Genomic DNA, 14,443 nt, shown 5'->3' with positions numbered 1-14,443 from the left:
AGAAAGCAATAAAATTGATTCAACTGGAACAGCTATTAATATTTCCCTCTAGCTATAGTAAATAACACCACATTACACGGTTTGTTAAATATAATTGTGTTCCAATCATAACACAGGTAGAATGCATTACATTTTTGGATGCTGGTAGAACATTTGTTGCTACGCTACTTCTGGGCACTCCACGGTGCAGTGCGATTGCCAAAGAGTTCCTCTAAGGCGAGCTGTCACTCCAGTGCAATACTGGGAGAACGCCGCATTGTCAAAGGTGCCGTCCTTCGAGTGAGACGTTAAACCGACAGCACAATAAGGCGGATGTTAAAGATCCCATGCTACTACTTGGAAAGAGAAGGGCTTTGTCTTCTGTTACCAGCCCTGAAATAAATCGTCAGCTATCTGGCTCCAACAAATCAATCCCTCGGGGCACCACTGTTACTTAAAAGCGCTATGATTTACATGAGCTGCATGTGATAAATATCAAATGAACGGCTAAATTGATCCCCATTGATTGCTCCGGTGTTCATTATAAACGGAATAAAGTGGCCAGCAAAGTGGCTTGAGGCTGTGAGATGTCAACTGGGTTTCAAAAAGTAGTAGCAAAACAGAAGAGATGTTTGGTGCAGATTTTAATAGTTCAATACAGCTCTTGAACATTTTTTCTTCTCACAAAGACTAGCTGTTTGTAAAGTGATTGAAGATGTTCGAATGTAAGTTGTAATGGAATATATAGTATCAAAACTGGAACAAGAAGTAAATAGTTAAATACTAGAGATAAACCCCCCAACACCATGTCTTAATACTTGCTCCGTGTCCTATTTTCCTATTAAAATCAAAGTTTTAATTTGGAAGCTATTTCCCTGCAGTTCTTAATTAACAGTGAATTTCCAATATTCTGCACCATCTTAAATTTTAAGACAATAATCTTAAATCTAAGATCTCCTCGGCTCCTGTCAACGTCTTCACTCCTGCGGATCTAAACCCCTCAACTCCCTGGGCTCTCTCTCAGACTCACCGAACCAGTGCGCAATCTAGGCGTCTGGTTCGACCCCCAGCTGTCTTTCCTCGCCCACAGCCGGTCCCTGACCAGGACCACCTTCTTCTACCTCCGCCACATTGCCCGCCTACGATCGTACCTTACCCCAAATGCAGCCGAAACCCTCGTGCATGCGGTTGTCACCTCCCGCCTGGATTAGTCAAACGCGCTCCTTGCCAGTCTTCCCAGCTCCACTATTCACAAGATCAGCTCATTCAGACTCTGCCGCCCACATACTGATCTGAACCAAACTCCGTAGCCACATCTTATCGGTTCTGGCTCAGACTCCGTTGGTTCCCCATCACTGAATGCATTGACTTCAAGAACCTCACACTCGTGTTCAAATCCCTTCACTAAGGCACCTCCCGATCTCTACGACCTCCTCACTCCCCAATCCACCACCCGAAGCCTCCACTCGACTGGCACCGGCCTCCTGCTCGTCCCTCGCACCCTCCACCCCACCATCGGAGGTCGCGCTTTCAGCCATTACGCCTTGAAGCTCTGGAACACTCTCCCTCAATCCCTCCACCTTGCCCCCTCTCTCCCCTTTTTCAAGTCCCCCCTGAAAAACTTCCTTTTTGACCGTGTTTACGACCATCTCCCCCTCCCCCACCCAACCGCCGGCTCGGAGACAGGTTTTGCCACTGTTAAGCGCTCTGAGATGCTACCCTGCGTGGATGGCGCGATATAAGTGCAAGTTGTTGTTCTTGTTAAACCATTTAGTCTAAGATCATGAGACCTCCAATGTTTCAAAATATAATTGTTAAAAATGTTTTCAATAATAAAACACTGAGCGATTTCTGCTGTATGTCAATTCCTTTCCAGCATATTCTATTTGCTTCATCTTTGGACGTTCATCAGACGGGAGCCAAGCCAAAGTGCCCAAGGCTCCTTTTTTTGCGGTGTCTCTGAGTAGCATATATATTATAAAATTAAGATTCGAAATAGATTGTACACAAATTAATAATAATTTACTGGCAATGTGGCAGCCTTGACACATGTTACAAATGAAGAGTGTTTCATCCTGGGGGAGTTTGATATGCATAACTTATCTCTCCTTTAATGATAGGAACGGTGTTAAATACAAATTGAGCCTGCCTTAGAAGAGTCATTTGTTCATGTGGAAAATAACAACACTTGCATTTATACAGCATCCTTCATGCAGGATAGCCACTCGGCACAGTTTCCTTACTCCACACAGAGCCTAATAATAATCCCTCCAAAAAAACAAAACAATAATAAATTGGTCATTTTTAATCCACGAGTGTTTGTGGGACATTGCTGTGCGCAATTGGCTGCCGCATTCGCCCACAAATATACAGTCAATTCACTTTACAGTGTGTTCTGTGAAGCGCTTTGGGACGTCCTCCTGACGTGAAAAGCGCTATATCAAATGCAAGGATTATTATTATTATTATTATTCTGTGAAGCGCTTTGGGACATCTAGAAGACGTGAAAAGCGCTATATCAAATGCAAGGATTATTATTATTATTATTATCATTGGTTGGACACCAATCAAGGGAGAAGGTGACCATAGCTGTGGTTGAAGAGATAGGTCTTAATGAGGGATTCCAGAGTTTAGGGGCTTAGTTAGGCTAAAGGCTCAGTGATGATGGCACAGAAGGTCCAGACAACTCACAGCAGGCCTGTTAGCTGAGCGAAGGGGGCAAACAAACAAACTAGTGTGGCCCAGGCAGGTGAGAGAGGATAGGGAGGTGCTAGGGTGTGAAGGGAACTGTATTTGAGGGTGAGAATCTTGTACGTCGATCTCTTCTGGAAACAGGGAATCAGGGGAGCCTGGCGAGGATTGGGGTGATGGCACGGAGTTTGGTGCAAGTGAAGATGCAGGCAACGGAGATTTGGATGAGCTGAACCTTGTGGATGATGGAACTGGGAAGAGTAACGAGGAATGCATTTGAGAAATCAAGGAGGGAAGTGACAAAGGCATTATCCATTAAACTATATCCATTATAATCTCTCCTCTTAACAATTGCAGCTACAAAGCCCTGCTGGAGAGGTGTTCAAGAATAGGAAGGGATGTTGATATGTTGTTTCCACTTGTTTTTTCAGTCCATAACCAAAGGATATAAATACGAGGATATAAATGCGATAGTTAGTGATAGATTTTAATAGGTAGTTCAGGAGGAACTTCTTCATGCAGAAGATGGTGATAATAATAATCATAATCCTTACATTTGAAATTGCACCTTATCACGTCATTGAGACGTCTCAAAGCGCTCCACAGAGCATAAAGTGGATTGACTGTGTATTGTGTGGGTGATGCGATGTGGCAGTGAACTGCACACAGCAGTGTCCCACAAACAGGTGTCAATCTACTTTACAGTATAGCCTGTGAAGGACTTTGAGGCGTCTCGATGGCGTGATACAGCCCTATATCAAATGTTAAGGTTTATTATTATATTAACTACAATATCATTATGTAAGCCCAGTACTTATTTTCATCCAGTTTGGCATCTTTACAGCCAGGCTACATGCCACCTCCTGACTAAAATGTGCAATAACCACTTTTACCCAAATTGATTTACTGTTACAGATGTTTCGAAAAGAAAGGAAACCTCCCCCCACCTGGTGGTGGACTGGAATTATATTTACGTGTATAAATGTGGGGGCTATAGGGTTGGGATTGAGGGAGGGGGAAATAATCCCTTAATAAAAATAAATGATAATAATAATAATAATAATAATAAACAAAAAGCAAAGTACTGCAGATGCTGGAAATCTGGTATCGACACAGAAGTGGCTGGGAACACGCAGCGGGTCAGGCAGCATCTATGGAGAGCGGAAAATGAGTCAGTGTTTCAGGTCGATGACCTTTTTGTCAGAACTGACAAAACTAATAATGCTAATTTGGTCACTCAAACCCACGGCTGTTTGTGGGGGACAACGCTGCGCGCAATTGGCTGCCGCGTTTCGCCCACAAATATACACAGTCACTGCGCTTTGCAGTCTACAGGCGTTGATTTCCCGAAGGCTGGACTTTGGTTTTTTTTTATTTTAATATAATAATATATTTTTAAAACACGACGACGACGACGACAACAACGACGACAACAACGACGACGACAACGACAACAACGACAGCAACAACGACGACGTGGCGCTGCTGAATAGCAAAGAGAAGTGGAGAGGTGACGTATTCATTTCATTTCCCCCCCTCACTCCCCTCCCCCCTCTCCCCTCCCCCCTCTCTCCCCTCCCCCCTCTCACTCCCCTCCCCCCTCTCTCCCCCTCCCCTCTCTCTCCCCTCCCCCCCCCTCTCTCCCCTCCCCCCCCCTCTCTCCCCTCCCCCCCCCTCTCTCCCCTCCCCCCCTCTCTCCTCTCCCCTCCCCCCCCTCTCCCCTCCCCCCCTCTCTCCCTCCCCCCCTCTCTCCCCTCCTCCCCGTCTCTCCCCTCCCCCCCCCTCTCTCCCCTCCCCCCCTCTCACTCCCCTCCCCCCCCTGTCTCCCCTCCTCCCCTCTCTCCCCCCCCCCCTCCCCCCCCCCCCCCCCCCCCCCCCCCCCCCCCCCCCCCCCCCCCCCCCCCCCCCCCCCCCCCCCCCCCCCCCCCCCCCCCCTCACTCCCCCCCCCCCCCCCCCCCCCCCCTCCCCCCTCCCCCCCCCCCCCTCCTCCCCTCTCTCCCCCCCCCCCTCCCCCCCTCTCTCTCTCCCTTCCCCCCCTCCCACTTGTTCCCTTTTGACTGCGGGTCACTGCGCCCGGAACCTTTGTGACGCTCTTTCCGCTGTTGGGGGGAGGGGGGGAGGGGTGTGGAGTCCGGACGGGATTTGGTGGCGGACCCGCCCCGCCCCCCACCGGCCTGGTTTCCGCTTCCGCCCCTCAGCCTCTCTCTCACTCACACGCTCGGCCGAGAGCGCGCGGCGGCGACAGCGGCAGCTACAGCCATAGCTACAGCCTCAGCCATAGCCACAGCCATAGCCACAGCTACAGTATGGACACCGACTCCATGTCAGACACCGACAGCCAGTCAGACACCGAGGTCAGTCTCCCCACTCTCCCCCCTCTCTCTCCCCCTCTCTCCTCTCTCCCCCTCCCTCCTCTCTCCCCCTCCCTCCTCTCTCCCCCCTCTCTCCCCCACTCTCTCCCCCCTCTCTCTCCCCCTCTCTCCCCCCACTCTCTCCCTCCCCTCCTCTCTCTCCCTCCTCTCTCCCCACTCTCTCCCCCCTCTCTCCCCCTCCCCCCCCTCTCTCCCCCCACTCTCTCCCACTCCCTCCTCTCTCCCCCTCCCCCCTCTCTCTCCCCCTCTCTCCCCCACTCCCTCCTCTCTCCCTCTCTCCCCCACTCTCTCTCCACCCACTCTCTCCCCCTCCCCCACTCTCTCCCCCTCCCCCTCTCTCCCCCACTCTCTCCCCCACTCTCTCCCACTCTCTCTCCCCCTCTCTCTCCCCCACTCTCTCCCACTCTCTCTCCCCCACTCTCTCCCCCTCACCCACTCTCTGCCACTCCCCCCCCTCTCTCCCCCCCCCCCCCCCCCCCTTCCCCCAGCGCTCTGAAACAGGGAACCTCCTCTCCCCACCCCTCACCGCGGTCTCGTTCCCTCTCACACAAGTCATATCAGTTGGGACCGCACCGTTAATTTGACTTATGTGTAAAGTATGAGTTACATAGAAACAGGAGGAGGCCATTCAGCCCCTCGAGCCTGTTCCGCCATTCTATAAGATCACGTCTGATCTGTACCTCAAGTCCAATTTATAATAATGCTTAATAATCCTTCCATTTGACATCGCGCCTTATCACATCTTCGAGACGTCTCAAAGCGTTTAACAGAATGTCCTGTAAAGTGTAGTGACTGTGTATTTTGTGGGCAAAACTCAGCCGCCAATTGCACACGGCAGCGTCCCACAAACAGTCGTGGATTGAGCGACCAATTTATTATTACTTTTTTTTTCAAGGAATTACCCGCCTTTGCCCCATGTCCCTTGACACCCTGACCTGACAAATCCCTCTCCCCCTCAGTCTTGAGGATGTGAATGGATTCAGCCATAATCCACAGCCTTTTTTGGGGGGAGAGAGTTCCAAATTTCCACTCCCTTTTGGGTGATTCCACTCCTGAATGGCTGAGCTATAATTTTAAGATTATGCCCCCATTCCGGATTCCTTATGTGAAATGTACAAATAGTAGGAAATTCCAGGGCACCTGAGTAGATGTAACGACTGGACGATTATACGGTTTATGCAGGTCAGACTTATGCGAGTTTTACTGTATTCCTTTTTTAAGATATCTGTCTGGTTCCCTCTTGAAAACTACCGTATTCCACTCGCTTGTCGACCCCCCCCCCCCCCGTGCTGTGCGTTACAACAAAATTGGGACTTTGCTACCCTGATCACAGGGTTAACAGGATCGCTGACCTCCCACCCCCTTCCCTCTAGTGACTGTTCAGCCCCCTCCAAGTGCTTCTGATGGGCCAGGATGGCTGGAATTAGGAATTTAACACCCTGGAGTTTGAGGTGGGACGGAGGGAGAGAAAACTGCTCGTGATACTGTTCAATGAGACATTTGTGAACATGGAGCATTCATTCAAAATAAGACACTAATAGCGTTAAGCTCTTTAGGCAATCAAGACTGTCGTTCATCCTTGTTTAAAAATCTAAAGGAAGTTTAAGACTAAATGGTCTGGTGATGTTTCAGTTTTCACGCCTCTGGTACAAAGATGACTGTGTTTCACTTTTCAAATATTAATGTTGTATTTTATTTTCAGCTTCAAGAGGCATTCGCAAAGGGTTTACTCAAGCCTGGTTTAAATGTTGTGCTGGAAGCAAAGAAAAAATGTCCAAATGATGTGGTGAGTTTCTTCTCCTTTTATGGAAAGATGATGTTAGATTTTCTCAACTGAGGAGTTGTTTGGAGCAAATTAGTACAGACCCTGTTCTGTCCATCATATCTCCACTGTAATTATCTGCTTGATAATGTGCTCCCTATGCTACTGAAGCTGATCAGTTTATTTTGCCCCCGATCACAATAATAATAATAATAATCCTTGCATTTGATATAGCGCTTTTCACGTCGGGAGGACGTCCCAAAGTGCTTCACAGAACACACTGTAAAGTGAATCGACTGTATATTTGTGGGCGAACGCGGCAGCCAATTGCGCACAGCAATGTCCCACAAACAGTCGTAGATTGAAAATGACCAATTTATTATTGTTTGTGGTTTTGGAGGGATTATTATTAGGCTCTGTGTGGAGTAAGGAAACTTGCCCAAGGTTTCGCCCTCTGCCTGGAATTGAACTCAGGTCTCTCACTTGCAAAGCGAGTGCTCTAACCACTGAGCTACAGGACTCCACAATGTTTTTAAACAGAATGCCAGCGATCAAGTATCAACAGGAAATATTTCTTCTTGGTTTGAAAAATAAAACTAAAACGTTTTGGTTTCCAGGTTGTTAAATAAAACGTTTCTCCCAGGCTCTTCTTAACAAGATATTATTCCCAAATAATATTGTTCCCCTCGTTCCCAAATAATAGCACAATTGTTCAAGATCCTTCTGACGTGAAAGGTGCTTTTCGCCCACTAAGTATACAGTCAGTTCACTTTACAGTATATCCTTTGAAGAGCTTTGAGACGTCTCGAAGACTTGAAAAGTAACCATATCAAATGCAACGATTGTTATATATAAATGTAATTTGTTGTGGTTGAACTGAGTTGAATGCTGTCGAGTAACTATCAGGATCTCATGTTTTCCTCACAAGGATCTTTATTTCCTGTCATTAAAATAAGAGCTGCGTAGAACAGGGTCATTAATGTAGGTTTTATATCTATAGGAGGGAATGGCGAGGTGCTTAGCAAACTTCAAGAAAGACCTGCCGTGGGTGGAGAGGCTGGACATGACTAATGGCCCAGCTGCAGACATTGTAGCAAAAGCTGAAGGAAAGTCCACAGAAGCGGAAAACTCAGAGATCAACGTAGAAGATGACTTTCAGCGCGAGATGTATTTGTACGTATCCCCTTCAAATTGCGTAGGAAACCGTTTATTTATTTGCTTTCCCAAGTGAGTGCTGTCTGATCATATTTATGAAACTTTACCACAGTTTAAAATGCATTGCGGCATTACAAAAAAAATAGATGCACACAGAATAAAACATTCTAAATGGAAAGAGACTCTTTTAAGAAAAAGTCACCTGATCCACCTTTCCAAAACACTCCACAAAGAAATTTTGCAAAAAAGTTAAATATACATGATGGAGTTATTGTTTTTCTGGCTTTTGTTTGTCTTCTATGGTTATTAGTTAGCGCCACTTGTTTTGGATTGCACTTTAGAATCGAATACCAAAACCTGAGATCCTAATATTTTAGATATGTAAGACTTCCAATTATATTATTTTCTCTTCCTTTCTCGTTCTCCTCTTCCCCACTTCCCGGATTTCTTAGTGGTCTTCTTCCACTTTCAGCACTGTAGCCTCTCAAGTTGGGTAGCTATTTGGGAAGATTAAGAAATCTCTGCACTGCCCCCAAAAAAATGTTTTTTTTTTAACTTGGCATTTTTATTTTCCGTCTTCAGTTACCGCCAGGCACAAGCGACTGTGTTGAAGGCATTGCCTAAACTACATAGTCTGAAAGTTGCAACACAAAGACCAGAAGACTACTTTGCAGAGATGGCAAAATCCGACCAGCAAATGCACAAGGCAAGTGGTTATTTGTTTTTCCTCTCAAAAGAGAGTTAGTTGCCTTACTTAATTTAATTGACCCAAAAGATAAAGTGTTTATTTGCACTTACAGACTGGATTACTTTTGTGACTTGGTTTCCAATGGAGAACCTCTCGTCTGTCTAGTCTAATATGGGTTGCGTGATAGGATTTCATGATCGATTTCTCTGTTCTGTGTCTGAAGTAAAAGCTTCAAGTGGGCCGTGGGGGACTCTTAAGGAAGGATTCTTTAGAGTGCTGCTTCGTGTTGCTTTTTTTTNAAATGTGTCTATGCTTTTATTAGGTTAGACAAAAGCTAATGGTAAAGCAGATTGCCATGGAAAAATCTGAAAAGGCTAAACAGCTCCGAGCATTGAGAAAATATGGCAAGAAGGTAAGACTTTTCTGTCCAACACCAATAATTTTTTGTGTAGCAACTTGTTTACAGTGTACTTTTTTTTCTCCGCTGGCTACACAGGGGGAAATTGACTCCAAATGTATGTATTTTTTTGAAATCTCGATGTACTTTTGATTCTAGGTGCAAGTGGAAGTTATTCAGAAGCGACAGAAAGAAAAGAAAGCAATGCTGACAGCTGTAAAGAAGTACCAGAAAGGTCTGCGATGTTTTATTGGCATTTCCAAAGACGAGATTGTATCCTGATCCCATTGCTTTCACTTGCTACTTGCTCTCTGACTAGAAGGTCTCTGACACTGGTTTTTATTTTGACTAATTGCTTTCTTCTCTTCAGGGCTTTCTGACAAATTGGATTTCCTGGAGGGTGACAGGGCTCCCTCCAAAGGGCAGAAAGAAGCTGGCGGTGGAGGATCTGGAGGTGGAGGTGGGCAACACAAGAAGAAAGGGTGAGCGATTTGGTTTACTACAGCAATGTTATACTCACTCCATGCTGGGAACTTGTTACAGTTGGATAATCCCCTACAGGGGTTATTACCAGGAACACTGATGTATTGGGCCACAGTGATGAAGCGTTATCTCGAGAAGGAGGAGGAGTGTGTCTGGGGGGGAGGGAGCGGGTGCTTGAAAGCATGTTCTTGTTTCACAGAAATGTATTCTAAATTTTTCTTCTCCTGGGGTGATGTCTTCCAATGTCTCGCCCAAGTTGTGCCTTGACAGTGAGTGCAAAGTATTTGATCAGATTGAGAGTGCAAACCTTTGCCGATTTTTTTTATATATACTTTTCCATCCCTCCCTCTGACCCTGAGGCCAATTGTAACAGCCCAACTGCTGCTTTGGTTGAGACTAGCTGGCAACGCGTAGACTGAGATTCAGACCTACAACTTCTGGTCTTTATGACCTAGAACTGCACCCCCTTAAGATTTTTTAAAAAGGGTATTGTGTAGCAACTTGGAAAAGACGATGCAACACATTTGAAGTCACTTCACGCACTGTTTAGTAGGAAGGCATCCGAAAATCATTCTGATCAGTGAGAAGTATATATTCCCAATCAATTTCAAGTCCTTTTTTCTTGTGTTGTGTATTTGCAGCGGGCAGATTGGCATAAGCAGTTAAGCAGGTGTGAGTGGTTCCCTGGGCACAGTGAGGTCTCATCGCATTGTAACCTCTTGTTTTCTTTTTTTTCTTTTTCTCTCCAGAATAAACGCTAAGAGGAAACACAAAAACGAAAAGTTTGGCTTTGGCGGAAAGAAGCGAGGCTTAAAGTGGAACACCAAAGACAGTTACGATGACGTCTCCAGCTTCAGGTCCAAAGTTGCTCATTCCAAAAACAAGAATTTTGGAAAAGGGGGAAAGGGAAAGATTAATGCAAATGTGAGTATTGATTAAAAANCAAAATTCCCTCAGAGTAAGAGAGTTAAAGGTTAATAATGGTACAGATCAGGGCTTCCCAATTCTGGTCAGATGACTTCTAATAATAATAATAATCCTTGATAATAATAATATAATAATAATAATAATGACTTGCCTCATTCATTGATCTTACTGAGGTATGGGATGAATGTTGTCTGATTCCGGTTGCACTTAGGATCCCCTGACATAGCTTCAGCTGATGGTATTCAGCTCAATGGTATAAAACATTTCCCTCTTGTCCAAATAACAGAAACTCACCGAATTCTTATTTGATTGGCCTTAATTTCTGTAATTTAGTTTGATTTCTAAAGCCTAACTTTCTTTTGCTTCATCAACTGTAGATTGTGTAAAACATTCACAAGTACTATATGATGTCTGGTTAGATGTTTTTGAACAGGTACATCAGGAGAAAGTTCTCTTTGGGATTGATTGAGTCACTGTTCCAAACTTTTTCCACCATCTCCTTTTTTAAAAGGTTTATAAGTAGCCGAGAGGCACTTATTGCACCAGTACAGGAGTCCTGTAGCTCAGTGGTTAGAGCACTCGCTTTGCAAGTGAGAGACCTGAGTTCAATTCCAGGCAGAGGGCGAAACCTTGGGCAAGTTTCCTTACTCCACACAGAGCCTAATAATAATCCCTCCAAAACAAAAACAATAATAAATTGGTCATTTTCAATCTACGACTGTTTGTGGGACATTGCTGTGCGCAATTGGCTTCCGCGTTCGCCCACAAATATACAGTCAATTCACTTTACAGTATATTCTGTGAAACGCTTTGGGACGTCTAGAAGACGTGAAAAGCACTATATCAAATGCAAGGATTATTATTATTAAAACCTTAAGTTATGTCTAGACTCAAATTACAGCAGTTTCTTTGAATCCGTTTTGCTCTTCAATATTGTTGAGAAGGCCAGAGTTCTGTAAATGCAGGTGTTTTTTTGATGTGCTGTGCAAACCACAGCTCCTGTATACCATTGTGGTCGGACTAAAGCATCATCGTCCATTCTAGTCAAAATGTGTGACCTGGGCTGTAACCTCTTTTATTTAATTTTCAGAAGCGTCCTGGTAAAAGGAATCGGCAGAAGATGAAAAACCGAAGCCGATCGTGATGAGAACAGATAGCAATCTTGTGTTTCCCACAGTGTGGGGTTTAATGGACCTGCCGGTGCCTCTATTGGATTTTGTACCTGAACAAAATTGCATCCTCTTTATCTGGTTCAAGCCGAATATTGCCTGAAGAAAACAACCACGAATTGTTTAATAATTATAAAGCTTTGACATTCTTTGTCTGTTTAGATGGTTTCAATGAATAGCAAATAGAGAACAAGTAGAGAACTTGACTTGTTTAAATCCCTCTTTGCTGGAATGTGTTTGAAGATCTGTGACTTACTTGCCATCTAATTGTCTGGCAGTAACATACACAATATTGCCGCAAAACACAAAATACTGCAGATGTTGGAAATCTGAAAACAAAAACAGAACTTGCTTCCTCTCAATGTGCCCTAGTTCTGACGAAGGGTCATGGACCCAAACGTTGACTCACTTTCCTTTCTCTATAGATGCTGCCTGACCTGCTGAGTGTTCCCAGCAACTTCTGTTTTTGTTTTCACAATAGTGCTGCAGTTAGACAATGTAGAAATAAAGCCTGAGAGCATCTTTTTAAGTAGCTTAGTCCATGTATTCAGGCCTGCGTTACTGCTGGAGGTAGCCCATTATCTTCAATGGCAAAGGATTATTATGTAGAAAGGTTTTGAAGAAAGTTCAGGCATTAAAATGAATCAGTAAACATATATTCTATTAAATTAGACCCACTCGCACCAGGGAGTGAGCTCAAACTGCATTTCATTTCAATTTGCAGGACTTCGTATTCCTGGCTGTTGGATGTGACTTTAAAAAAAAAAACCTCACTGTTAAAAACTAAGCAAGCCAAGGTTGGGTGTGTTTGAATGACGAGCAGTGTAGTATTCAAATGATGCTGACAGCAGCCCTCCAGCTTGTTTGTTGGCAGTTTTAACATCATATGAATTTTTCAGTCTGTTACTGCTTGGTAAGCTGTTTCACCCCAGCCTTAATCCAACATCAATTACAACTGCATCTTGCGAGAAGGGCAGATGTTCTAGGATATTCAAACTTCTATTTAGAGTTAAACAGAATATGCTTATGTTAGTGTTAAATTTAGATTTGCAACTGATTTTTCCCGTGTGGCTGATAACAGTTCTGGCTGTGACTTAACTGCATGTGAAAAGAGAAGGAAATCAGATGACTAAATTTGAGTCATCATCCCTTCAAAAAAATTATAATAATTTGGTCACTCAATCCACAACTATTTGTGGGACACTGCCGTGCGCAATTGGCTGCCATGTTTCACCTACAAGATATACAGTCAATTCACTTTACTGTATATTCTGTGAAGCACTTTGAGAACATAATAAGGCGCTATATCAAATGCAAGTATTATTCTAAATAGTAAGCACTCAATGGGGAGTGATTCTTGAGTTTAAAGTTTACTCTGTTTATCCAGCATTTTTGAGCATCCAGAATTTGGTGCTGAAGTTCCTTTGGAGTACTTTGGACCCAATGTAAGAACCGATTAGATTCAGGATAAAATTCACTGCTTTATCCCAACAATAAGCCTCAAATGGCAGCTTCTGAAGAGCAGAGGGTTGACATTTCCAGCTGTCTGTGCAGCTGTCAGTGAGTGAATCAGCCAACCTTGTATTTTGTAGGGTTCATTCTGCGTCAGGTGGAGTAACCGTCTGCTGTGAGGTGTGCTGTTCTTTGGGGTTTTTAATCATAACATATTTTGAAGCACAGCTTCCTCACGTGGATTTAATTTTAAAAGAATCATTTGATGCAGTGAGAGGACGTCTCAAAAGCGCTTTGCAGGATTTACTGTCGTGTGTAGTGAGTGACTGGAGTCAAACACCAACAATCCGTCGGCTTCACGCTGATTAGAAGATTTGCACCACAGCAAGAGTTCCATTGTTTGTGTCCCATTCCTTGACTGAGTTTTAGTGCATTTCACAATGAGGCAAAAGTCTATGTTAGCAACAGCCAATCTATCCTCTTCTCCCCTCCCTTCAGCTCCCTCTTCGGTTGCAGATTAGACTTCAAAGCTCAGGCATCGACTGTTGCAAATTTCACTTCTCATGATTGTACCTTCTGAGAACCACCAATGGCGAGAAAGGTCAATGGCTTCATTTGTTACTTGAAGGAACATTTCCAGACGAGAGTTTAAAAGGATTTGAATGTTGATGCTTGTTAAAGTCAGTAGATCTCCCCCCCCCCCCCCCATACATTTTTTGCGCCAGTGAAAGCGAGGTAAAGCAGGAATTGAAGGCATTTTTAAGTAGTTCATAAATGTGAGGAATTAAAAGCTTATAGAAAGAACAGTTTATTTTCCAATATCATGATGATAATCCTCGCATTTAATGTTAGGGCCATATCATGTCATCAAGACGTCTCTCAAAGCGCTTCACGCAATACACTGTAAAGTGAACTGACTTTATCTTTGCTCCAGCAAACTGCCTGGTGTGGATTGCCTCGACCGACGGAGGCTGCGGAGTTGAACGCTGAACGATTAGAATATAATAATCCTTGCGTTTGATACAGTCCTTATCACATCGCTGAGCGAGTCAAAGAGCTACAAGATATACTGGAAATTTGTGTAACTTTTTCTTTTGGGTGGGGTGGGGGGGGGTGATTCTGTTAAAATCCAAGCGGTATACATATGATACATGATATTTCGCCGGCAAGATAGTGTCCAGAAGTGACAGTAAATCCAGTGACGTGCTTTGAGACACCCTCCCAGGTCGAAAGGCGCCACATCATTATAAGGATAAGGATGATTATTATCCATAGAACACCCCGTAAGAATATATAACAACAACAACAACAATATATACAGTCAATACACTTTACAGTATATCCCGTGAAGCGCTTTGAGACGTCTC

At 44.5% G+C, this 14,443-nt stretch overlaps 1 protein-coding gene across 2 annotated transcripts in view; it reads left to right on the top strand.

Moving 5' to 3' along the window:
• Nucleotides 1-11,775, top strand: part of ebna1bp2 (EBNA1 binding protein 2) — a 39,578-nt gene extending 27,803 nt beyond the window's left edge. Inside the window, exons 2-11 of one of the 2 annotated variants that reach the window (XM_042334763.1) lie at nucleotides 2,815-2,930; nucleotides 4,781-5,025; nucleotides 6,746-6,829; nucleotides 7,806-7,978; nucleotides 8,543-8,666; nucleotides 8,971-9,060; nucleotides 9,205-9,280; nucleotides 9,416-9,527; nucleotides 10,278-10,452; nucleotides 11,546-11,773. In XM_042334763.1, the coding sequence (XP_042190697.1) occupies nucleotides 2,815-2,930; nucleotides 4,781-5,025; nucleotides 6,746-6,829; nucleotides 7,806-7,978; nucleotides 8,543-8,666; nucleotides 8,971-9,060; nucleotides 9,205-9,280; nucleotides 9,416-9,527; nucleotides 10,278-10,452; nucleotides 11,546-11,599 (1,249 nt within the window). In that variant the 3' untranslated portion in view covers nucleotides 11,600-11,773. 2 annotated transcript variants of the gene reach the window in all.
• The last annotated feature ends 2,668 nt before the right edge of the window (nucleotides 11,776-14,443 follow it).

Source organism: Callorhinchus milii, unplaced genomic scaffold (genome assembly GCF_018977255.1).
Source record: "Callorhinchus milii isolate IMCB2004 unplaced genomic scaffold, IMCB_Cmil_1.0 Scaffold5, whole genome shotgun sequence".
Taxonomy (NCBI): Eukaryota; Metazoa; Chordata; class Chondrichthyes; order Chimaeriformes; family Callorhinchidae; genus Callorhinchus; species Callorhinchus milii.
Note: the sequence above shows the minus strand (reverse complement) of the source record. Positions and strands in the feature narration are given on the sequence as shown.